At 36.0% G+C, this 26,287-nt stretch overlaps 2 protein-coding genes across 2 annotated transcripts; one reads left to right on the top strand and one right to left on the bottom strand.

Annotated features, from left to right (window-relative positions):
* Positions 1-252: 252 nt before the first annotated feature.
* LOC117928297 lies at positions 253-645 on the top strand. The gene has a single exon (XM_034848203.1). It carries the CDS (start codon positions 253-255, stop codon positions 643-645), a length of 393 nt encoding a protein of 130 aa, XP_034704094.1.
* Positions 646-9,726: 9,081 nt separating this feature from the next.
* On the bottom strand, positions 9,727-13,794 carry LOC117928295. The gene is made up of 3 exons (XM_034848202.1): positions 13,666-13,794; positions 10,344-10,543; positions 9,727-10,192 (listed from the first exon to the last, which is right to left on the bottom strand). Exons 1-3 carry the CDS (start codon positions 13,792-13,794, stop codon positions 10,066-10,068), a joined length of 456 nt encoding a protein of 151 aa, XP_034704093.1. The 3' UTR covers positions 9,727-10,065.
* Positions 13,795-26,287: the final 12,493 nt, after the last annotated feature.

The raw sequence follows: 26,287 nt of genomic DNA, 5'->3' as shown, positions 1-26,287 counted from the left end.
ATAAATAAAGTAGTCATAAATATGTGACATATAAAGTTTATCTTGTATATTGTATGTCAATCCAAAGACAAACATATTGTTTCGATTTTATTGTCAATATTTATGAATTAATTTTGTATAAGGATGTCAATTACAAGTTAATATTTTTTTGTCCAAAGACTGAATATTAATGTTTGTGCTAGGTATCTTATATGATGTTTATTTATTCATGTATATATGATGATTATATGACTGATTGTGAGCTTTATTATTATGAATTCAACATCTTCTATATCTGCAAATGTTAATAACATTCCTGTGTTTAATGACACAAACTTCAAGAAATGGAAGGAGCACGTTATAATTGTGCTTGGGTGCATGGATTTAGACTATGCATTAAGAGAGGATCGCCCTCCAGACCTTACTAGTGCTAGCACTGCTGAGCAAAGGTCTATTATGGAAAAATGGGAGCGATCCAATCGCATGAGTCTAATGATAATGAAGCACTCAATTCCAGAAGCTATAAGGGGTGCAACACCTGAGGAAACCCGAGCCAAGGCATTCTTGGACCAGATAGCAAACCGATTCGCTGCAAACGAAAAGATTGAGAGAAACACTATTCTTAGTAAGCTTGTCTCCATGCGGTATCAAGGGAAGAGAATATAAGGGAGTACATAATGGAAATGTCTAATCTTGTGACTAGACTCAAGGCACTAAAGTTAGAGTTGTCGGAAGACATACTCGTGCACTTGGTCTTGATCTCTCTGCCTACACAAGTCAGTCCATTCAAAATCAGTTACAATACACAAAAGGAAAAATGGACTTTGAATGAGCTTATTGCTCAATGTGTACAAGAGGAAGAGAGATTGAAACAAGAGAAGATAGAAAGTGCGCACTTGGCTTCCACATCTCAGGGATTTGGTACCAACAAGAAAAGAAAGAGGGATAATAAAAGAAAACAAACTGCAGTTTCTGGGATATCAAAGCAGAAGAAACAAGATAAGGAGATCACTTGTTTCTTTTGCAAAAAGGCTGGTCATATAAAGAAGACATGTACCAAATACGCCACTTGGCGTGAAAAGAAAAGTACACTTCTCAACTTTGTTTGTTCAAAAATCAATTTAGCTTTAGTGCCTACTGACACTTGGTGGATAGATACGGGTGCAACTACTCACATAAGTGTCACTATGCAGGGTTGCCTAAGGAGCTGAATGCCAACTGATGGTGAAAGATACATTTATGTGGGAAATAGAAACAAGGCTGCAGTGAAGGCTATTAGTCTTTTTAGATTATAGTTAGACTCTGGATGTACTTTGGATTTGGAAGAGACTTTTGTAGTACCGTCGTTAAGAAGGAATTTAATTTCTGTTTCATGTCTGGAAAAATTTGGATATTGTTGTTCATTTAGAAATGGAATGGTTAGTCTTTATCTAAATTCAAATGTTATTGGTATAGGTAGTCTAACAGACAAATTACACAAATTGAACATAAAGGCCACTAATGGAAATGAAACCTTGCATTCAAGTAATTATGGCATTAAGTGAAAATTAATAAATGAGAATTCATCAATGTTATGGCACAGGCGTTTGGGTCATATTTCAAATCAACGTATTCGAAGGCTTGTGTTAGAAGGAATTCTTGATACACTTGATTTCTCAGACTTTCAAGTATGTATAGAGTGCATTAAGGGTAAACAAACAAATATGAGGAAAAAGGATGCCAATAGGTGCAATGACGTCTTGGAATTGATACATACGGACATTTGTGGTCCATTTCCTACCCTTCTTGGAATGGACAACAATATTTTATCACTTTCATTGACGATTACTCGCGCTATAGCTATCTTTATTTGATTCATGAAAAGTCTCAGTCATTGGATGTGTTCAAGAATTTCAAAGCTGAAGTTGAGAACCAACCAAGCAAGAAAATAAAGGTCGTCAAATATGACCATGGAGGTGAATATTATGGTAGATATGATAGATCCAGTGAACAACATTCAGGGCTATTTGCCAAATATTTGATGGAGTGTGGTATCATTCCTTAGTACACCATGTTGGGGACTCCAAGCCAAAATGGTGCAGCAGAGAGGCGAAACCGTACTCTTAAGGATATGGTAAGAAGTATGATAAGTCATTCCACCTTGCTAGAATCACTTTGGGGCGAAGCCATCAAAACTGCAGTTTACATTTTGAATAGAGTCCCAAGCAAAGCAGTAGCCAAAATCCCATATGAGTTATGGACTAGCAAGAAACCTAGTATTAGGCACTTGCATGTCTGGGGTTGTCCAGCTGAGGCTAGCCTTATAAGCCAAATGAAAAGAAATTGGACTCCAGAATAGTGAGTTGCTACTTTGTAGGGTATTCTGAAAGGTCGAGAGGTTTCAAGTTTTATGACCCCTCAACAAGATCCTTCTTTGAAACAGGCAATGCTAAGTTCATTGAGGATGTTGAGTTAAGTGAGAGAGAACCATTAAGAAAGGTGGTCTTTGAAGAGAGGAATCTGTTAGTATTCCTATTATTACAACTAGACATGGTCATATTATGTTTGATGACACTATCCAGAGTGTACAGCCAATAACAGAGATTTAAGACACACCTGAGATTCCTCCTACTGTTATGGAACCGGTTCAAGTTCATGAAGAAGTAACTCAAAAACCTCAAGAACTACAAGTACAAGTGCCATTGAGAAGATCCACTAGAGAAAGGAGAAGTACAATTTTAGATGATTATATTGTATATCTCCAAGAACATGAGTTTGACATGGGTCTGGAAGACAATCCAATTTCAGTTAGTCAAGTCAAACAAAGTTCTGACTCTGAAAAGTGGATAGAAGCCATGAAGGATGAGATGAAATCAATGAAAGACAATGGTGTTTGGGACCTGGTAGAGTTGCCTGAAGGTGTAAAATCGATTGGTTGTGAATGGATTTTTAAGACCAAGCGGGATTTAAAAGGCAACATTGTTAGGTATAAGGCACGCCTAGTTGTAAAAGGTTTCACTCAAAAGGAAGGCATTGATTATAAGGAGACCTTTTCACCGGTTTCGTCAAAGGACTCCTTTAGAATCATCATGGCACTTGTAGCTCATTATGATTTAAAGTTGCATCAAATGGACGTTAAAACTGCATTTCTTAATGGCAACATTGATGAGACAATATACATGGTGCAACCCGAGAACTTTGAGTCTAATGATTCAAAGCAGCTTGTATGCAGATTAAAAAGGTCCATATATGGTTTAAAACAAGCATCTCGACAATGGTATCGAAAGTTTGATAAGGTGATTACTTCATTTAGTTTTAAGGAGAACACCGTTGATCAATGCATATACCTCAAGTTCAGTGGGAGCAAATTCATTATCTTGGTGTTATATGTTAATTATATTCTACTTGCAAGTAGTGATGTGGGACTTTTGCATGAAACCAAGTGATTTCTATCTAGTAAATTTGACATGAAGGATCTTGGTGATGCCTCTTTTATGCTGGGTATACAAATCTATAGGGATCATTCAAGAGGTATACTTGGGCTATCACAAAATTCCTACATCGATAAAGTGTTGAGTAGATTTGGCATGAGCAATTGTACACCAGGAGGCACGCTTGTGGCAAAAGGAGATAAATTTAGTTTGCACCAATGTCCGAAAAATGAACTCGAGAAGAAGGATATGGAGAGGTTTCCTATGCCTCGACAATAGGAAGTCTCATGTATGCACAAGTTTGTACGCGTCCGGATATTGCATATAGTGTTGGAATGTTAGGCAGAAATTTGAGTAACCCAGGTATGGATCACTGGAAAAAGGCAAAATGGGTTATGCGGTATTTACAAAGAACTAAAGATTACATGCTCACATATCATAGATCCAGTCATTTAGAGATCGTGGGATATTCGGACTCCGATTTTGCAGGATGTCTTGACAGCAGGAGATCTACTTCAGGCTACATCTTCATGTTGGCTGGAGAAGCAGTTTCATGGAAAAGTGTTAAACAAACACTTATTGCTTCTTGCACTATGGAGGCAGAATTCATAACTTGCTACGAGGCATCAAACCATGGGATATGGCTAGGAATTCTATCACTCAATTTCGAATTGTTGATGGGATTGATAAACCATTAAGAATCAATTGTGATAATAAAGCTGCAGAATTGTATTCTAAGAACAACCGAAGTTCGTCAAAGTCCAAACACATTGACATCAAGTTCTTGGTTGTGAAAGAAAGAGTTCAGAGTTTTCAAGTATTGATTGAACACATAAGCACAAACTCCATGATTGCGGATCCGCTCACTAGGGTTTGCCACCCAAAGTATATCATGAGCACGTCACACATATGGGTGTTGTACACATTGATGATGTGCCAGTATAGTGGGAGTTTGTATTTAGATTTTGTGTTTATTTTCTTGATGTGATATTATGTTGTGTTATCTGTACGAACCTTGATTTTAAAAGACTATTGTGTTTGAATACTCTGAATTGAAATGATGACTTTCAGAAGCAGTTTAGCATCAAGTGTTGAAAGTGGAATTTGACTTTTTTTTTTAATCATAAAGTGGGACCAATTGGAAATAGACATATTAGAGATCACATTCTATGTAATTTCCATGCTACACATCCATACTTGATCCATATTGCTAATTTTGTTATGAGTCTAGTTATAATTATGATTAACGAAGGCCACTTTGATACTATGTTAGCATAATTAGTAGACCGGATTGTTTAAGTATATTTGAATAGGATAGCAAAGATGAGCTCAATAAAGTACTATCATGAACATTGTTTTGTAATATATGTGGTCCAAGTGAGAGATTGATAGAATAAATATGGACCTACATTATATTAACCATTGTTTAGGATTTAACTATCCATATATATACGATTTCTATTTGATCAAGAGTATGGGCCACCTATGTGTAGAGCCCAACGCCGTCACGGGCCTTAGATGATGGGCCTAAGACTCGTGAGGCCCAATAGCCAAAGGGTATGGTCCCTAAGGCAGGAGGGTATAAATCCAAGTGTCGGTGTCTATTCCTTGAATAATGACAAAGTTTTGAAACAAAAGGAACTTGTTCTCTCCCACTCCCATCGTTAGAGAGAATTCAGAGGAAAGGTGGTGCCCTCCACAGTCTTAAAAAATCCATACATCTTCATCAAAAGTGAAAAATGGACTCGGGTATGTTCCAAAATCAAAAGCAAAAGGCATGTTTGAATGAATTCGTATATATTCATATTTCCTGTATGTGAGTATGGTGATAATGGAGAATATATAAATTTAACATGTAATTCAAACAAATCACAAATTATTAGTGTACCGAAAATACCATTATTGTTATGAAATAAATTAGTGGCTAGGATAGGGCTGATAGGTGATAGAAGGAGATTGCTTAGGAAGAATACCAATCAACATTATAGTAAGGCATCTATTGGAAAAAGACATGACTTCAAACTCTTTTTTGAATAATTTCCAATAAACAAAGATGAGTTTTATGTTTGTAAAAATACTCAAACCTCCAAGCTTGTGATATAAAATTCAAAAACTAATTTGCATGGGAATTCAAGTAATTAGAACAGAGCATCAACACCAGTTTGACAACAATTTTGTATAGACTCTTTCTAATGAGAGTTTGTGGGGACATGACCATATGTTCTTTACAAAATTTGATCTTAATACTTTTAATTATATTTTCACATTTTTTATAGTAAAATCAAATATGAAAAAAAAAATATTTTCTTTAATACTTTTTTTCTTTCTACGCTTCGGTTGCTCCTTATTAATATTCCTACTAAGCCAAAGGTGGAATTCCAATTTTCCCTTGATCACTGCTAAAAGAGATAAATCCTGTGTTTTTGAACTATCATTTTGAAGGTATGATGTTTTTCATTTGTAAAATTATCTAGAGGGAGATTGAATAGGCAATTTGGTTATTTAAACCCAAAAAATAGATTTTTCCATCATACTTGAATTTTTTAGTTATTCAAATTATTTAGAAGTAAGAATGATATACATAAAAATCTGGTTTCATATGACTACGAATATAAGAAAGTTCAAGTCTAATCAACCCAAGCTAATTTCCTTTGCAACCTGTAAACACATATAAGAAAATAGAAAACCTTTAAATCATACATGCAACAACCAATAAATATAATTGAAACTACAACCTTCGTAAAAATTAATTTAGGCTATTCAAGTTTGCCCACCACCCTAAACTTCCTATTTAATGGTTTGTTCTCGAACAATAAGGAAAATCAACTTCTTGCATACATTGTCTTCTACCTTAAATAATACCAATATTGACATCAATGAAAATGTAATTTAACCATGGAATAATAAATGAAGATAAGATAAAACATATACTTGAATTATTTAGAGTGGGAAAGGTTTATGCCCTAGAGATTGAGTTCGTAGTTAATTGACAAGAAACATATTTTTTGCCTAGCATAAAGTTGAATAAAATTTCTACTATTCCATAAACCAAACACCAAATAGATGTTGTAAATTCCTATTGCAGCCTAGAACCAACCAATCGTTCTCAAGGTTTTAAGCTTTAATTTCAAATTTATAAAAATGATGTAAAAATGGAAATTTCAAAACTATTTTTAATAAGGTCAGGTTCTTACGAGTATAAAAAGTCAACTTCCAACTTACCAATAAAGAGGTATAATATTTCCTAAATTTAAGAAGGCCAAAAGGGCACTTAAAGAGCAAGTAAGAAGTATTTTTTATGATTTATCATTTTCCTATGTTCCCTCTTCTTTTGAAGCATTTCCTACATGTTTCTTTTTCCATTTTTTTTTGTGGTTTTAAAATAAATATAAAACTATAACCATATATATATATATATGCTAATTGATAAGGAAGAGTATATTATATTATCTAAACAAAACTTTACATATTAAACAAATTATCAAGTACAAGAAGTTCTAAACTAATTAATGATACTAGACATCTAGTATAATTATTTTATTTTTATAAACTATAACCTTACATTTTTGTTTTATTATATGTTAAAAAATAATTTAATTTAATTATAATTTATTTTATGTGTAGTTGGGCAGGGTTCTCTATATCTTAATCATATTTATTAGTTATTTGAGTGAATATATAATCTAGCTACACTACAATTTATTATTAGAGTACTTTAATTATTTTAGAACATTTAATGAATACATAGAAACAAGATCTCAAAACATAGTGAATATAAAAAAAACAATAAAAATAATTTTATTACTACAATTTATTTCACAAAGCATGATAGATTGCAAATACTAATAATACATGTTAAAATAAGAAAACTAAAATGAATGAATAAAAATTAAACTTAAGCCATTTCCATTATTGATTATTCCTATAGATTCCGGAAAAAAAAAGAAAGAAAGAAAGAAAGAAAGAAAGAAGGAATAAAATAAATGAATTTATGTGGTTACTTTCAAAGAATCTAGTATCAGCAAAATTAAGAAAATCATGTTTAAATATCATAATATAAAAATCTCCAAAGCCTTCATCGTAATCCTTCCAAAAAAAAAAAACAAATAATAAATAAATAAAATCAATCGAGCACCTATTTTTTGCCTACCAAAACCTTCCACTTTTTTTGCTAAAACCTAGAAACCAATGATACTCTTCCATTAACTATTTTACAACTCTAAAATAAAATAAGAGAGAGACCCCACTACACCCTACTCTTATGTTTATTTCTTTCTTTCCTAGGCAAAACACTCACAATGACTTTTCCTACAATAAAAGCAACCAAGGCCCTCCAAAGAACCCCACCTCTATAGCCTTTTGCTTTATCAATAAAAGTACTCTACTAGGGGGCATATAAACAAAAAACTAATGTAATATAATATATATTTGTTTTTTTGTTTTCAATTGTTGTTTTTACTGTTATATACACTTAAAAAAAAGAGTTAGAAAATTCTAAAACTCATCTTAGAATATTGAAGTATCTAAATATAGAATGATCCACTTATAATATGGAGGAGCCAATTGTATTATGTATATTTGTTTACTATGAACAAATAAACCAAAACAATAGTTAACCACTTCTTTGAAGTTTAAAATAAAATAACTAATTAACTATTAGTGTGTCTTTGGTTAACCACAAATGCATCTGTTTCAATAGGCTTAAAAACAAATAAATTTAATTTATGAATAAATAAGGATGTAGAATTCTCCTTTCTCAACCTATCAATATACAGGTGTAAAAAGTGTAACAATTATAAGGTAGTTCCATTAATAAATGGGTTGAATAAAAAGTTTTGTATGAGGAGAATTCAACCATTTGCAAAGAGTTAAATTAATTTGAAAATTTTGTAATAGTCCAACTATAATTAAAGTGTAATGGTCAAATTTTAAAAATAATATTTTCCACTGTACTTAGTCCTTTACAATTATCATGTCAATAACAAAAACTTTCCAAAATTCAATTTGTAGAGCCTTTTATTGTCAATAAATGTTTGAAGTCCGATGTCATAAAAAGGAATTAGATAGCATATACCAACAATAATATATTACTCCTAAGGCCATGACACCCCACGAATTATCACTGATTTTTTTTCTAGTATGCTAAGATGGGAAGGTTAATTTTATTTGTCTTCACAATATCACAATAATGGTTCAGTTTTTTTAATATAGGGGGTCCAATTTTATTTGAATATGTTTATTGATTAGGTATAAATATTATAAGAATAATATAATAAAGATATAAAGAATATGATATATATATATATATATATATATATATATATATATATATATATATATATAAAGTATAAAAAATGAAAATATGATCACATACAAAACTTTAATTCAATACTAGTACTCCAAAATTTTACTATAATTAAATACTTATTGAATGTACTGTGATATCTAATTTAATAGTGTAAAGATAAGTCTAATATTATAGGAAAAGCAAGGTTAAAAATTGAAAGAATTTATGAGCATCCTAAAATACTTAACCTACTCAGGGTCAAAGCATTGCTTCAAAGAATTGCCTTACTATTTATCTTATTATGTACTCACAGTAATTCAATAAATTTGCATAAATGGAAAGTCATTACTTTTTAAATTATTAAATCAAACCATAAATTAAAATTTTAATATCTTAAAATATATATTTTGGGACAAAAAAATTTACCATAAATTTAAGGTTTTCAATAATGTGAATGTTTCAACTTTATGCAATGTCATGGTACTAAGGCACCTAGATCAAGTTTGAATATTCTATTGTTCAAACAAAGTCGATTTTTTTATAATTAGGATCCATTGTCTTCTATATAATAAAATGATAAATATTAAAAAAAATATTACATCTAAAATAAAATTATTTTTCATTATCTCATTTTAATAACTAATAAAAATATAACATTTTAATGACTATATCCAAATGCCTAAACAAAATAATGAAAAATAGTTACTTAATTCATTATTAATTTATTAGAGAGATTATACTGTTTTTCCTTTATAAATTATAAAAATTTGAGGAGAATCAATTTAATGATTCACTATTGAAATTAATTATGATATTTAATAATAAAAATTTTAAGAACTTATTTACATAGATATTATTAAAATTTTTAATATATAAGAATACTACATATTCTTTATTAAAACAGAATGTTTTTTGGTTTTGTTATAAAAAAAATAATGATTAGTTTGTTCTATCATCCATTATAGCTAGATTTTATTATTAAAATCCAAATATAAATTAACCATTAACCATTAACCATCAAAATCAATAAACAATAGAAGACCCAAAAAATTTTAAAGCTGAGAAAACTAAATATCATGCTATGAATTTGCAGAGAAGAGTCACTCACAAAACAACCACTTTTCCATCAAAGCACTCCACTTTCGAATCAGGAACTGAGAGCATGCTCCTCATTATCCCATTTCACCAAAGCCTTTAATGGGTTTTAAAATCTAAAACAAAGCCAAATTTGCACACACCCAAACAAACATTAAACTCAAATAAAATCCTAAGATATTCAAACCCTCAAATTTTACTTTTGAAAAACAAAATTTCTAGGGATCTAGCTGGGTCATCCACTCTCCATAACCAAAAACAGGCCTATAAAAATACAAAACCACTACAATACTTTTATCTTGAAGAGACCAACAGAACCCCAATATTCTGATACAAAACAAAGACACTCCCACCTCCAATATTCACAATCGAGATTTCCCCTTCTTTCTCATTTCCATCCATTGAGCTTTCTTGCACCACTCTGAACACAAACCAAAAACTCAATCTTTCCAATAGAAATACAAAGATTCTAGTAGCAGAGTAACATATCAGAAACTGTAATAGACAAAACTAAGTTCAAGATTTGAAATACATGAACCAAATCCTTTTTCTTTTTATTAATTGTTCTTTACCTTATGCGAAAGTTACCCAATACAATGACCCCAAATGCAGGTGAAATTTTTTTGGGTGTCTTTGGGGCACTCCTAACAATTGCCGGGAAGACTGCCAGTTGGTAGTAGCCAAGAAGGTCGTTCGTTGATAGCTGGTGGTCTCCAATGAGTTTCTCGATGGCTGAAGGTAGCAGATTATGGATGGTTTTGGGTTTAGCTTTCTTACACAAGTTAGGTTTTTCAGAGGAGGCGAGGTATTTAGGGTGTTTGAGAAATAGGGAAACATGGGTTTATATATATAATATAGGAATTAATGACGCCTGTTATAACTATATAATATCCAACCTAACAATGACGCTTAGAAAAAATGCCATTTTTTTAAAACATCCTTATGTAAAACACTACTAGGGTTGTTCATAATATCCGGTCCAACAATGACACTTAAAAAAAACGCCATATTTTTAAAACATCATTGTGTAAAGTGCCAATATTGATGGAAAATTTTCAAGCGCCAACTTAAATATTCAAAAAACGCCGTTATTGAACAAGCGTCATTATTGCTTGAATTCCTTGACACTTTTAAAAACCGTCATGGAATTGAGCGTTATTATTTATAATTTTTGTAGTAGTGGGTGGCAAGAGAACAGACTGCAACATAGTCTCATTCCCCTTCATGATTTAGACATTGTAAAGATCAAAAACCTATTCCTGGTAATATAAGAAGAAGAGCAACCAAAGAATAGGAACAAAATGTATTGGAACCTTATGGACTTGAATAGTTGGTATTTAGGTGGCAAAAATATACAACAATGCACTAAACAAACTACTAATCAGTAGGCCAAGATTCTACTTCCAAGAGATAGGTTTCTCATCCATGTCTAGAAGGCTCGCACTTCATTTTTATGGGAGTTTGGCATCAACAAATTTATGGAATTCTTTTAGGTTTCTAAATGGAATGGTTCAAGTCATCAATACATTCCCAGAATTCTTTCATAAATGTCATCATCCTGGCCAACTTTCTTTAGTGTTGAAAGAGGGAGTGATACCATGTTGCTAAAAATTGCAGTCCATATGTACTAGATGGACAAGAACTACAACACTTGTATTAGAAACATCTCTGTTGCCTAGATTTGCATTACCTGCCATAATTAAGAACATTTTTATTATTGTAGCAGAGTGTTTCAGAGTCACCCATACCTAATCCATCTTCATGTCTCTCAAACAACTAGGTCCATGATGCGACTCATGGTAGCTTAGCTTTAAAGGCGTATCAACAAAATTTATACCTTAGATACTATTACTAAAGTAGCCAAGCTACTATAGCATAGTGGTTCTAGGATCGTTCACTGGGAAGGGTTTTCGCAAACACAAGTGATATTCAAATTAGGAAAATAGGTGATTTTCTTATGGATGTTAGCTTTAAAAGAAGATGCAAATGTTTTAGAAAGATTTAAACTAATTTAAGCTAACATTAAAGACTAAAATGAAAGGGTGTAAAAACAAGTTTCTCAAAGATAGGATAGCTATGCTCTAGCTCTTATGCAAATTGGAAATCTCAGGATAGGCTCCTCGCGTTGGGGTTGCAACTATGGTGATGCTTGCTTCCCGAACCGGTATGGATTTAGCAAATCAAGTTTTAATCCTTTAAAATGGCAAAACAGATGGTAGTGAATTTCATCAATAGTTATTCACCTTAGACTTCCTTTGAATGGCTCGTAAGAGATAACTAATGGTCTAAAGCCAAAAGCTTACCAAATATTGGCAACTCAAAGTCATTCCAAGTGATAAACTCACCTTTCAATGGCCATTGAAATTGGTTCTAATGGATTAATGCAAAACTTGGAATTGAAAACCTCACCTTCCAATAGCTCGTAGGAGATAACTAATGGATAGAAATCCAAAAGCTTATCAAGTATTGGCCGTTGGAAGTTGTCTAATGGAAATAAAAACTAAACTTTGCATTAATGAACCATTAATGAAAAACGACTACCTTACCTTCCGGGTGCAAGAGATTTCCATGGAATGCATCCAAGCCATCACATAACATCCATACTTTGAGAAACTTAAAAGGCTAGCCTCTCATCCTTGGGGATTTCATCCACCAAGGATGTTTGGCTACTAAGAAAATAAGAAAGAGAAGAGAAGGAGAAAACAGAGCAAGGCTCTATGGTATATTTCAATATATATGGGTATATTACATATATTTCTCCATATGTTTCAACGGATGCAAAGGAGTATAAATAGAGAAGCTTTTCCATCATTCCTAGCTAAGAAATCTTATGATTGGTGGATTACAAGGAGAAGAATGGAAATTTATACAAAAATATCTAAAAGAAAAGATCTCGTGTGGAGTCGGCAAAACAGGGGAGGGGTATGCGAAATTCGCATACCTGATCAGGAGGTATGCGAAATTCGCATACCATTCAGAAGGTATGCGAAATTTTCGCATACCTGGAGCAGTTTTCTTCCGAAGGTCATAACTTCCTCGTTTCAGCTCCAAATCGTGCACGGTTTGAAGCTTTGGATTCTTGACTTCTTGAGCTTTGAAACGGTATATAGCATGTAGAAAATGGACTTCGGAAAGTGCTCCAAAAGTGCCCAAGAAGACTGCAGCTGCTGTCCTCTGTTTTCCTCTTTGCTTCCCTTTGCTTCTTTTTTGCTTTTCTTTGCTTCTCTTTGCTTTTCTTTGCTTTTCTTCTTTGGTTGGCTTGTCTAAGTAGCTCCTCCATCATTTGGCATGCTTGAATTGATTCATAAGCTGATATAAACATGTAAACTTGCCACAAAATGGTTAAAACCAATTACTAAGGACCTTAATGAATTAATTGGGTTAAATGAATATGATTACTACACAAAGGTGCTTAAAACCATTATAATTAGGTCTACAAAATAGCACTTTTTGGTAGTAATCAGTCCATTGGTAGCAGAAGAAGAACAACTTGAATAGCTGGTCATTTTCTTTTATAATTTAGGGATAAAGGTAAAAAACTACAGCACTTGAATAGCTGGTATTCAGATGGACAAGAACTGCAACACTTCTCTCAGAAACATGTATGTTCTTTCTTCAACTCTTACTCTATTGCTTGGAGTTGCATTACCTGCCATGATTAATCGCCTTCTATCTATTCTTGTGGAGAAACAGGTTTTGGTGTATGCAAAGACTATACAGTTGTTGCACCTCTTGATTTTCAAGACCACCTAGCCTCTTCTCAAGCATCTGGAATTGTCAAGCTGATTTATGGCTAACCTTCCAAGGTAGATCTAGTGCAAGAGATTCAGAATTATCTCTACCTAATCCTCTCCATTTCTTTAGAATAACTAGATGCTATGGCCAAAATCTCACATAAGGCGTCAGGTTCATGTTGATTAAGATGAATATAGCAGGAGATGTTCTTGATCTACCACCGGCCGTGTTGTCAAATTGTTCAATGCCCTTGTGTTGACTATGGCCACAGTCACAGTTGTGTGTCATTTCCTGAAAAAAAATGTCATTTTGAAACTTTTAATGTCAACAACAAAACTTTCATGTTTCTACATTCAGGTACCCACAAAAAATTGAGTCCATGTTAGCATCCAATGATGGAAAGTAATAATACGAACAAGGGAACAAGTGCTCTCCTTGCTCTTTTTTAGTAGAACACCAGTTCATTTCCAATCAATTGAGGAGGAAACTAATTCTAAACATGGAAGCTAGGTACTTGATTTCAGTTTGACTGGTGGAACAATTGAAACGTATTTACAGATTTAGCATTAGATAAGTTTAACAAAATCACTAATTAACCCTCAAACCTCTTCCCCCCACTCACCACAAAGGAAAGAAACAATATTTTGGGATCCTGGTAGCTTTATGTTACAAGATTCTGATCAACATATGCCACAGAGTATTATGTTGGTCCAGTTCCTCTACCCTGCATTGCATTAAAGTATAAGTGGGTTTTCTCTTTTCTTCATCTTTAAATGAAACAACCCTCCTCAATAAAAGAATACAAGAAATTGAGAGCTAAGACCATTTCCTTTCATTGTGCTCTGTTTCCTCTACTCCTTCCTCTCTGGGGGGACCTCTTTCTGGAGAAAAAAACTAGCTGCATGGACGTGTGGCTAAAAAGCATGGCTGGGCATGGTGGTGGTTTGGAGGGTGACGCATTGGCGGAATGATGCACAATGGAGCAGGTGATGGCTTGTGGGGGAAGACAGAAACAGGGAGGGGGTGATTTTTTTTTTTTTTTGAAGGGTATTCTTCCTTGGAGAAGAAGTCAGTTGAGAGGAAATAAAAGCAGAAAAAAAAAAGAAAAAAATGGAGGAATGGGTACTAAAAGGGGAGCGGGGTGAAGCTTAGAAAAGTTTTGTTGCTTAGAGGACTCCTCATGTGAGTTTGCTAGATATTTTCTTGTTCACCTTCATTTTCTATGCCTATTGTCTTATTCTTTTGCTATTTGAGGTTTTGGTGTGCACATTTGATTACAACTAACATAGTTTGCACATGAGTTTTGCCATTTTTTTTTTCTTGTTCAATATGCTCTTTGTTATTGTTTCAGTCACTGTTCTTTTTAGCATTATTTGAACCCAACAAAGCTCTATTTCACTTGGCTTTATTTAGACATTTGTTTGTCATTTTTTTTTTGTTTCAATCTGCTTGCCTCCCTCCCACCAACCTAAGTCCCTTGGAACGAAATGTGAAATGTAGCTTTCACAGGTTCATTTTTGTTTCTTTTCTTCATGCTCTGTTTTCTTGCCATTCTCCCTATTTTCTGTGGGTTTTTCGGGTGCATAGCATTGTGTGTATCACCGACAGATGAGGTTAGAGATTGGCTATTGGACATTTAATTAAGTTAAAAAATGGAGGATGGTGAGCTAAATCATGAGGGCCGAGAATTCAAGAACGTGAAAGAGATGTAGAGAGCTGAAATTGGAGACGGAGTAGATTCTCATAAGAAGACTGACGGGTACCGTAAAGGCATCGGCTATTAGAAAGGTGTGGACGCATCGGTGAATGGTATGTTAGGTGGATACTACCATGTGAATGATGTAGGTGTTCAGAGCAGTGAGGCTTTCCTTAAAACACTTTTCTCTGAGCAGTTCATATGGAAAGCCTATGTTTTTGGATATGCACAAGGCAGCCAACTTTTATTGTGTTCCACTTCAAGACTTCACTCCAGAAGTAGGGAGATATGGTGTTACATGGATTCAATGGTGTATTGGGCAGTTTGCAGACGACGATTTCATTTTATTCTTTAAGAGAGCAAAGGCTGGACTGAAAGTGGGGGAAAAGCAGACTGATGAAGACGTTGATGAGATGATGGAAAGGCTATGAGGTGATGATTTGTTTGACTTTAATACCAAAAAAAATAAAATGAGTCTCGAGGATGCTGGAGGACATGTCATAATGTAGGCTGCAGAAGCTAGTGTGGTGGAAAATACATTAAAGGAAATGGTCTCAAGGGGTTTTTAGTGGACCTTGCCACTAGAAGCGCATTTATTAGATATCATGGCTTTTCTTTGGTTCTCTAACCGAAATGTTATTCTTTGAATTTGTTGACCACCATGAATTGCTATTGGACCCCACTTGCACTTAGAAATGACCATAGAAAAATGATTATTATTATTATTATTATTATTAATCTTCTTAATTTATTTTTTTGTTGGGAAAACAACACCATAAACCTTTAGTGGGCAAGCATGTGCCTTTATTTATTTATTTATTTATTTATTTTATTGTTCTTTATCCTCACATGCCAACTTTTTATTTTTTGCAAATTCTCTTTAAAATGATTTTCAAAATTCCGGTTTTTTAAATAATCTTATTTCCATTCCAATTTTTAATCAATTTACTCAAAATTCTAGTTTTTTTTTTAAGTTTAATTCTCAAAACTTTAACTTTCAGAACTTTAATTATTTTTAAATGTAATTTTCCAAACTTTCATTTTCAAATAAATTTTCGAAACCCTAATTTTTAATTTAATTTTTCAAAACTCCAATTTTTAAGTTTAATTTTTAAAAAAACTTTGACTTCCTAAACTTTGATTACTTTCAACTTTAATTTTCATTTTTATCTTTAAATAATTCTTCAAATTTTCGATTTCCAAATTTAATTTCCAATTTCCGGAATTCCAATTTCAACATATATTTATTTAATCATCATTATTTTTGTTATTATTATTACCTTATTTATTTATTTTTAAAATTCCATCTTTAATTAACTCTTCCAAATTTCAATTTCCAAATTTAATTTCTAATTTCCAAAATTCGAATTTTCACATTTATTTATTTAATCATTTATTTTCAAAATTCCATCCTTACACAATACTTTTAAAATTCCGATTTCCAAATTTAATTTCCCATTTCCAAAATTCCCATTTTCGTAATTATTTATCCAATCATAATTATTTTTGGGTTTCCGGTTTTCGAAATTCAATCTTCCGACATTCCATCCTTAAAATAATTTTTCGGGTTTCCGATTTTCGAATTTCAATCTTCTGACATTTCATCCTTAAAATAATTTTTCGGGTTCCCGGTTTTTGAAATTTAATTTTCCAACATCCCATCCTTCAAATAATTTTTCGGGTTCCCGGTTTTCGAAATTTAATTTTTCGACATTCCATCCTTAAAATAATTTTTCGGGTTTCCAGTTTCTCCATTTCTTTTCAAATCAATTCTTCAAAATTCTGATTTCCAAACTTAATTTCCATTTTCCAAAATTCCAATTTTCACATTTATTTATTTAATCATTATTATTTTCGTTATTATTATTATTCCATTCATTTATTTATTCACTTATTCATTTATTTAAAATTCAATCTCTAAATAATTCTTCAAATTTCCAATCTCTAAGTTCAATTCCCAAGTTCCAAAATTCCAAATTTCACAATTATTTATCCAATCATTATTATTTTTGATATTATTATTATTCCATTCATTTATTTATTCACTTATTCATTTATTTAAAATTCCATCTCTAAATAATCCTCCAAAATTCCAAATTTAATTCCCAATTTTACAAAATTCCGACTTTCACATTTGTTTATTTATTATCATTATTGTTATTATATTTATTATTATTATTATTTTATTTATTTATTTTTAAAAATCCCACCTTCAAATATTTTCCAAGATTCCAATTTCTATAATTTAATTTTCACTGTTCCAATTCTCAAATGATTTTCAAAATTCCAATTTCTTTCAAATTTAATTTCCAAAAATCCAATTCTTAAATTTAATTCCTAAGATTCCAATTTTCAAATAATTTTCGAGACTCCAATTTCCAAATAAATTTCGAGACTTCAATTTCCAAATAAATTTCGAAACCCAATGTTTTTTTCGAACAGTTTTAATTCCACTCTGGTTTTCAAATAACCTTCTGTTTTTCCCAATCATCAATAAGCACGAAGGCGATTTCCATAATTCCGAGACAATGGAATTTGTGAGATTAATTCATGCAAGATCAATTGGGTTTTGGTGGGACTCGACATATATGGCTTTCTCATTGATTTATTGATTACTATGCTTGATTAACTTACTTCGTTCTATGACATACACACGATTATTCTATGCCTATTTACTAACATTTGTTTTCCATGAAATAAATCGGTTCATCACTCAGGTATGTTTTTCGCCTCTCATATTCATTCAGGTGTTTTGTTTCGATTTTCATTCGATATCCATTGACCTACTTATTAATTGTTATGATTGCTTCATTTTATTAGTAGAGACTCATTTTTAGGGACTTAGAAGGGTGCTACGGTGTTTATTGTACCTTCTCGATAAGTAACCTAACCCCCGAGCCCGATCCGTTTTTTCGCAGACCACCTTTTCCGAAAATAAGGAGTCACACTTAGGGTTTTTATTTCTTATTTTGTTTTCCCTTTAAAAAGAATAAAACAAAAAATAAGGGGCGACTCCAAGTCATTTTCTAGTAAATAAAATCATTTTCAAATAAAAAAATCAAGCTCGCCATCGAGTGGAAAACGCATGAATTGAAATACGGGGTCCACAAAATGGCGACTCTGCTAGGTATCATTTAGAGGGTCAAGCTTGAACTTAAAATGAAGCAAATGTGGCGTTTGATGAGTCGATCAGTGGGCACTCATCTTTTGATTACACATTGAGAGTCCTTGATGTCATTGCATGCATGCTCAGCTATTATACTCATTCGGGACGTTTGACGTGTTGATTATGATGATTGATTTGTTTTGATTGCGAATTTTGAGATATCTACTTCTTTCGTGCTTTATTGCTATATTTGTTTGGAATGTAAACATGCTGATTATATCGTTTGCATATCTTGTTTTGCTTGGCATAGCGACTCTGATTTTGACATGTTTATTCTGATCCCTTCTCATGTATAGACTCACCATTGCATATCGTTTGACTTGCCATATTGTTTCTCTGTATTGTATATTCTCTTGATCGTCTTCGAGCATGATATCTGTATCATTTCTCATCTGATTGTCATAGTTTGTATGTGGATATGAGTGATATATTTTGTACTCTACTTGATTGTATGTCGCTTGACTGCCCTCCTTCTGCGTGATTGCATGTTGTTTGTCCGTGTGGGCCTCACATCTATCCACTTACCTCCAACTCCCTTGGTTTCGGTCATCCCCTTCTTTCTGGTTCTCACTATTGCAAGTGTGAGGCCTTGTGTGTGTTTGTTACTCTGACCGAGCCAAAGATTAGGAGTAGGGTCTAGCGACAGGATGTATCGATGTTTGGGAGAATTCTGGAGGTGACCGACACTTTGATGTCGATTGGAGTCCGATCATTGAAGATCTGTATAGCCCTGAGCTAGGTTTCATGGATATTTGTGTAGCCAGTGTGTTTTCTTTTCTATTTGATCTTCCTAGGGTTTTCGAATGCACCCACACCGTTCACTGTGCACTCCAATTGACAATTGAGCATTGAGAGTTTGAAAGGTTTCACTATAGGAAACCCCCTGGGATGTCAAGGTAGTGCATGTGTGGAGATGATGACCACCTTGCATGGAAGCGCCCCGTCTCTTCAGAGGTGTGCAGGAGGTTGCGTACCATCGGAGGGTATGATCGCTTCTGCTAGGGATCTTTTAAAGTCCACCTATATCCATTAGAGCCACCTCGACCTTGTAGGTTGAGTTATAGATCATTTGATTAGGGCTCCCTCTCTACATGTGGGTGCATCTGAGGGCCTTCAGAGCCTCTGTAGTCACAGTTTGGGTTCCGATACTCCTTCTTTAGTCTCCAATTGAGAGTGCACAGAGATCAGTATGAGTTTGAGTACGGTCAGACAGTCCGTCTTTGCTTGGATACCTTGCTTGTTTCCATTCAGATTATCATTTCTTCTATGCTTTCCCTGGGCCATATCCTTATTCATTTCTTCATGCTTTCCAAGAGTGGATCTTTGTTCTCAGTCTGGACTTACCTTATTGGATCAGAGTAGAGAGAAGATTGGTTCAATTTTCAGAGAGATCGGGTATGGATCAGCAGGTCATTACAGTTGATCAGTTTACAACCGTCATGGCTTCTATCCAAGAGGCTTTGGCTAGTCTCAGACAGGAGATTGGCAGCCAATAGAGTAGACCGCCCGTAGTTCAGGATGAGACACTTCATGATTCGTTGCCACCTTCACCACCACCACCTGTTTCGACAGTGCCTCATGCTTCACCTTATGTATTGTATGAACATTCTGAGGTTGCTCTACCTGCAACCGTTCAGACCACAGTCATTGATGATGCTCATGCACGTATGAACTGTATTGAGCAGCGCATGAGGCAGTTGAGAGTGTCTGATGGATCAGCTGTTTAGGATGATCTTGAGGGTATGCCAGTGGCTAGTTTGCCGGCTAAGTTCAGGATGCCTGACATAGAGAGATACACGGGCATTGGTTGTCCTCACATCCACCTCCGACTTTATAGCACGGTGATAAGAGCCCATGGTTTGGACGAGTCACAGATGATCACTTTTTTCCCACTATCTCTGAGTGGGGCGACCCATTGATGGTTTGCTTCTTTGGAGTCCTCGAGACGTCAGACATGGGACAACTTGGCCTAGGAGTTTTTACAACAGTTTTCATTTAACACTATCGTAGATGTATCAAGGAGAGAGCTCGAGGCTCTGAGACAGAGGACAAACGAGTCTGTTTCATCATTCATCTCCCGCTGGCGCGGGAAGATTGCCGAGATCATTGACAGGCCTTCAAAGAGGGATTAGATACAGATGGTTTTGAGGAGTTTACAACCTAGGATTGCCAAGCATGTAGTCGAGGTACCATTCACATATTTCGGTTCTCTGGTTTTGGCTTTGTATGATGTTGAGGACGGTATTTTCAGAGGTTTGTGGACAGCCTCTTCCCTTAGTGATGTCAAGGGGAAGAAACCATTCGGAGGACAGAGATCAGTTGATGTGAGTGCTATTGGTTCTACCAGTCAGAGGCCTCATAGGCATCATCTGCCAGTTCCACAGCTTCCTAAGACTCATCCTTCTTATGCGCCTCATCAATATAGGCCACGGGCACCTCGTCCGACTTATGATTAGACTTACATGTCTCAGACACTAGCTTTGCCTTACTATGCCACCAAAGGCACGAAGAGACCTCCTGTTTCATATTCGGCCACAGGACAACCATGTTGTACGACACAGTTCACTACGAGACCTACATCTTCCCATCCCAGGCCCAAAGCTCAGCAGACCTTTGCTCCATTTGCTTTGAGGACGTAGAGACAGTTTTCACAGTTAGGCATGTCGTTGAGCCAGACTCTTCGAAAGCTTATAGAGGTCGGGTTATTGACTGCTCTCACTCCTAGGTCGCCACCTTAGCCTGTTCCACCTCAGTTCAGGATGAACCTGCATTGTGCATACCATTAAGGGCCTGGACATAAGACCGATCGCTGTACCACTCTTAGACATGCCATCCAAGATCTGATCGACCAGGGTTTGGTTCACTTGGGTTAGCCAAGTGTAACCACGAACCCATTACCGATTCACACTACACACGCGGTTCCCCTTCCGATCGATAGCATGCACTCCATCGATTTTGTTGAGTTTGATGACGACATCCACACACTGAGTTGGGATGAGTCGGAGCCAGAGCCCATAGTATCATATGAGATTTATGAGATGAGCGAGGTGACTTTAGGACCTCGGATGCCCGTTCCTTTTAGACTAGTTCCCGAGGCGGCATCAGTATAGACGGCCACTGTCGAGCCACTGATTTTCCCGCATTATAGTGTCCAGACGCCTTTTGTTTTGATTCCAAATGTCGATGAGGTTCAGGCTCAATATGTTGATGATGTTCACACTTCTAATGTACAGTATGTTATCCGTGGGGGTAGAGTGGTATGACAACAACCCCCCCCCCCCCAATCACTAGACCCTTGGAGGGGACGTCTTCCCAGGAGGAGGTCAAGAGGGAGGATGATGAGATTTTGAGGTAGTTACGGAGCACTCAGGCTCGCATTTCTATCTAGAGCTTGTTAGCATATTCCAGCACTCATAGAGATGCATTGATTCGAGCCCTGAGCTAGATCAGAGTCGAGATTGCTACCACTCTGGAGGGGTTGATCATATGATGATGGCCGGTAGAGCCACAAGCATAGTGTTCTCGGACGATGACTTGCAACTGGAGGGCTCAAGCCACACACATCCACTCTATATATCTATTGGTTGTTCAGGTTGTCGAGTTCCATAAGTCTTTTTGGACAATGGCTCGGCCCTGAACATTTGTCATTTGGCCACGACCATCGCTCTCGGTTACGCACCATTTGATTTTGGTTCCTTCACTCAGACCGTTCGAGCATATGACAGTACTCAAAGGAAGGTTATGGGAACTCTGGAGATTGAGCTGCTGATAGGTCTGATCACTTTTGTCACTTTGTTTCAGCTTTTGAGGATTCCTACATCCTTTAACCTGCTTTTGGGCTGACCTTGGATCCTGATTACTACTCAAAAAGTGCTATTTCATAGCTTATAATTAATCCTTTTAAACACTTTTGAGTAGTAGTTAGTGCCTTTTAACCCAATTAGCATGTTAAGGCCCCTTTCAATCAATTCTAATCAAAATGTATAAGTTTTGGTGTTTTTTGTTAGTAATTTGATCACCAAAGCATTAGGAGATTGAGGAGAGTTATATGGAATCCTTGGCAAGCAATGGGAAGCTAAGAGGAATGAAGAATCAAAGCTTTGAAGCACTTTTGCCATAAGCAAAGTGGGAATGCAAGGAAAAGCAAAAGAGGAATCAGTCATGGAGCATTCTTGATGACAGTCACTGCAGCTACTTTTGGAGCACTTCCTGATGTCCAATTTATGCATGCTATATGTCATTTGAAAGCTTAGGAAGTCAACAATCCAATGCTTCAAACTGTGTGCAATTTGGAGCTGAAATGAGGAAGTTACAGCCTTTGGAAGATAACTGCTCCAAGCTGAAGAAAGGAAGACTTCAGAAAAGTGCTGCGAAATCACCATTTTTGTTGCGAAGTGATTTCGCAGCCTTTTTGCATAGTGCTATGGAGTTCCCCTGAAGCTTCACGCCGCGATGGAAGCCAAACACCACATGATGGAAGTCCACTTTGCTAAGGTGTTGAAGCAGCTGGCTGCTATGAAGAAATTTCGCAGCCCTTCTTGTGCACCTGCGAAATTTCGCAGACCTCACTTTTCACCTGCGAAGTGGTCCTGAGTGCTTCCCGATATTTGTAACCGACACTTGGAGATATTTTTGATTAGATTTTTGTTGTCTAAATGCCCAAATTCTCCTTGTAAACCACCAGTGATAGAATTCCTTAGTTTTTAAGCTAGGAATTTGGCAAAATATCTATGTAATAGCTGTAAGTGTAATTGTGGTATAAAGTGAGCCCGAGGAGCCTGTTCTGAAGAGAGTTCCAAGAGGGGATCCTTTGTACAGTTTTGGGAAGGAAGTAAAATACAGAGCACTTGCTCTGTTTTTCCTATATATTCTTGTTTTCTCTTTCATTTTCATTTTCTTGCTAGCCAAACATTCTCTGAGATGTTTTCTCAGAGGATGAGAGGCTAGGCTCTTTGTCTCTTGGAGCTAAGGTAACCGGGTAAGTTTCCTCATGCATAAATTGGAAGTTTTGTTGTTTTAGTTTTTAATGAAGAGAAAGTGTGACCCGTTAATGGTTTTTATCTTTTTAGTTAACTTAAAACTCCTTTAAATCACCTGGGCCAACACTTGGTAAGACAAGTGATCTCCGTCCATGGAGATGCACTAGTTTACCCCTTGCGAGCCTCTGGGAGGTGAGTTGAAGGTAGGATTTTCTAGAATTGCCAACACTTGGTAAGCTTTTGGACTCCAAGGAGACATCCATTAGTTATCTCTTGCGAGCTTGTGAAGGGAAATCCAAGGTTAAAGATCACCTTGAATGGCAAGTGCTAGGTGAGAGGTATGAGTCATTGCAAGTTGCATCAGTGAGAGGGATTTAGTGTTTGAACCCATTAATGGGAAGCATCTGTACAATACCGGTTGGAGAAGGAACTATATGTTAATTCTCTAATGCGAGGAAAAGAAACAAGTGACCGGAATTCTCCTTTTTGTACAAGGAATCTGAGCCTAGTGATCTGAAACTCCAAGAAACACTTTTCTTTATAAGTAAAATCAGTTACTATTTTTGGTTAGTTTAAAACCAAACCTTTTTCATTCAAACGTCTTTATGTTTTCTTTTGAAGCTAACCTTGAAATGAAAAGGCACCAATTCAGCTTTGAATTAATATCATTTGTGAAGTGAAAACCCATCCCAGTGAACGATCCTAGAGCCACTATGCTATAGTAGCTTTGTCTTTGCTACCCTAGTATATGGTGTAATAGGTTATAAATTTTGTTGATTAATCCCTCAATCAAGGAGCACCAGCTGGACATGAATCAGCTGAGACACCAATTAGGCATGAATCAGATCCATAGAGCCGGGGCCATTCCTTCTTCCCTTCATCAGAAGGTGAAGTTCATTCACGACGACCAAGTCGTCATGGTAACTTCTATGAGAGATATGTTCATTTATGCCGAGCCGGTACTTCAGATCAGTCACAGTGATGATGAGCTACTTTTGACCGAATTCACATTTGAAGAGGTGCAGACCGTAGAGATAAAGGATTTCTACTAAGACTTTGTGGCCATGTCGTTTGATCATCATAGTAACATAGTGGTGCTCGACATGATGAGGGGCATGTCTTATCTTCCCGCATGGGTTTGGGGCGGCACCAGCATGGGCCAAGTGAGTTCATGGCTTTCCCGGATCATGATGTACCATTTGAACTCGGATTCATTCCCACCGAGGTCAATTATCGATATATGGCGCGATTGCACAAGGAGAGGGTGACGGCTTTACTGACTCATACGCTGTTTGATTATTCTTTTTGCTCGTACACCTTGAGCTTGACAGGTTACTTCGTGAGGGCATTGGAGCCACAGACACCATCTGATGGTATCATTGGGGGACTCAGCACTACTTAGGAGGCTGAGCTTCAACGCCTCGTCCAGCAGTTGCGATTGAGTGATGGAGCCCTTGGCACTTCGACTTCTGCGTTGACCGCCCCTCCCTTTCCAAATCACCTGAGCCTAATGACATTTTGTTTCCCGAATGAGATCGATGAGCACAGGACATTTGCCGAGATTGGAGACATAGTGGACGGAGCTATGCCACGTGACGAGTACATTGATGAGATGCTCGTGATGAGCTTGAGCCAGATCGAGGAGATAGCCCAGCTTGAGCTTGCTTCACCATTTGATCTTTTTGGGGTGTCTACCATCGAGATCATTGAGGAGATCCAGACTGCCCCTACTCTAGAGATTGTCGAGGATGTTATAGTTATTGATGGTTTATTTGATGACCTTGTTGGCCTAGTTAAGGGAGCGTCCGACTTTGTGGACCAACCTCTTTCCTTTGATGTTTTATCGAGATTTGTCTCCCATCATGATGATATTTATGACTTTTCATTTATGGATTTGAGTATTTTCGACTATTTGCCTGTCTCTCGTGATATTGCTTTATCTGCACCCTCTTCACCTACATCACAGATATTTGATATAGATGATGAGATTGCGCAGCCTGATTAAGATGATGACTCATTTTCTGATTCTGATCCAAACCCCATGGATCAGAGAGTTTCGCTCGCTATAGGAGGCACAAAGATTGTTTATTTTGGTACAGCAAACCAGCCCAGGAAGTTGAAGATCGGATCGGATTTATCTACGGATGAGATGGACAGCCTCATCCAGCTGTTCAGATCATACTTGGACGTTTTTGCATGGTTCTATGAGAACATGCCGGGCCTTGATCCATCTATCGTCTAGCATCGTTTGCCACTCCTGCCCCATGCAAGACCGGTTAAGCAGAAGTTGAGATGATTGCACCCTCGTTGGAGCTTGTAGGTGAAATAGGAGATCTAGAAGCAACTCAGTGTGGGATTTTTATCAATGTTCGAGTACCCCGAGTGGTTGACCAATGTCGTCCTTGTTCCCAAGAAGGACGGCAAAGTGAGAGTTTGTGTTGATTTCCAAGATCTCAATAAGGCCAGTCTTAAGGATGATTTTCCTCTCCCACACATCAACATGCTAGTTGGCAGCACAGTAGGTCATTCGATGTTGTCCTTTATGGAAGGATTTTTCAGGTACAATCAGATTCTGATGGCTCCAGAGGACATGGAAAAGACGTCCTTCATTACCGAGTAGGGTACTTATTGCTATAGAGTCATGCCATTTAGATTGAAGAACATAGGAGCCACCTATTAGAGAGCAGCGACCACCCTCTTCCATGACATGATGCATCGGGATGTCGAGGTTTATGTAGACGACATGATAGTAAAATCCCAATATAGATCAGATCACCTATCAGCTTTGAAGAGGTTCTTTGACAGGATCAGGCAATTCAGATTGAGGCTGAATCCCAAGAAGTGCACTTTTGGAGTGACTTCTGGGAAGCTCCTTGGATATATGGTCAATAAGAGAAGCATAGAGGTAGATTCGAACAATATTAGAGCTATCATTGACAT

Source organism: Vitis riparia, chromosome 13 (assembly GCF_004353265.1).
Source record: "Vitis riparia cultivar Riparia Gloire de Montpellier isolate 1030 chromosome 13, EGFV_Vit.rip_1.0, whole genome shotgun sequence".
In the NCBI taxonomy this organism is placed as follows: Eukaryota; Viridiplantae; Streptophyta; class Magnoliopsida; order Vitales; family Vitaceae; genus Vitis; species Vitis riparia.
Note: the sequence above shows the minus strand (reverse complement) of the source record. Positions and strands in the feature narration are given on the sequence as shown.

Bases quoted from the DNA above. Each gene is read 5' to 3' on its own strand.
- LOC117928297 (XM_034848203.1), top strand. From the start codon at position 253: ATGAATTCAACATCTTCTATATCTGCAAATGTTAATAACATTCCTGTG.
- LOC117928295 (XM_034848202.1), bottom strand. From the start codon at position 13,794: ATGACACACAACTGTGACTGTGGCCATAGTCAACACAAGGGCATTGAA. The intron at 10,544-13,665 runs GTGAGATTTTGG...AACTTGTGTAAG, and splicing joins ACATGAACCTGACGCCTTAT to AAAGCTAAACCCAAAACCAT. The intron at 10,193-10,343 runs GTAAAGAACAAT...GTTTGTGTTCAG, and splicing joins TTGGGTAACTTTCGCATAAG to AGTGGTGCAAGAAAGCTCAA.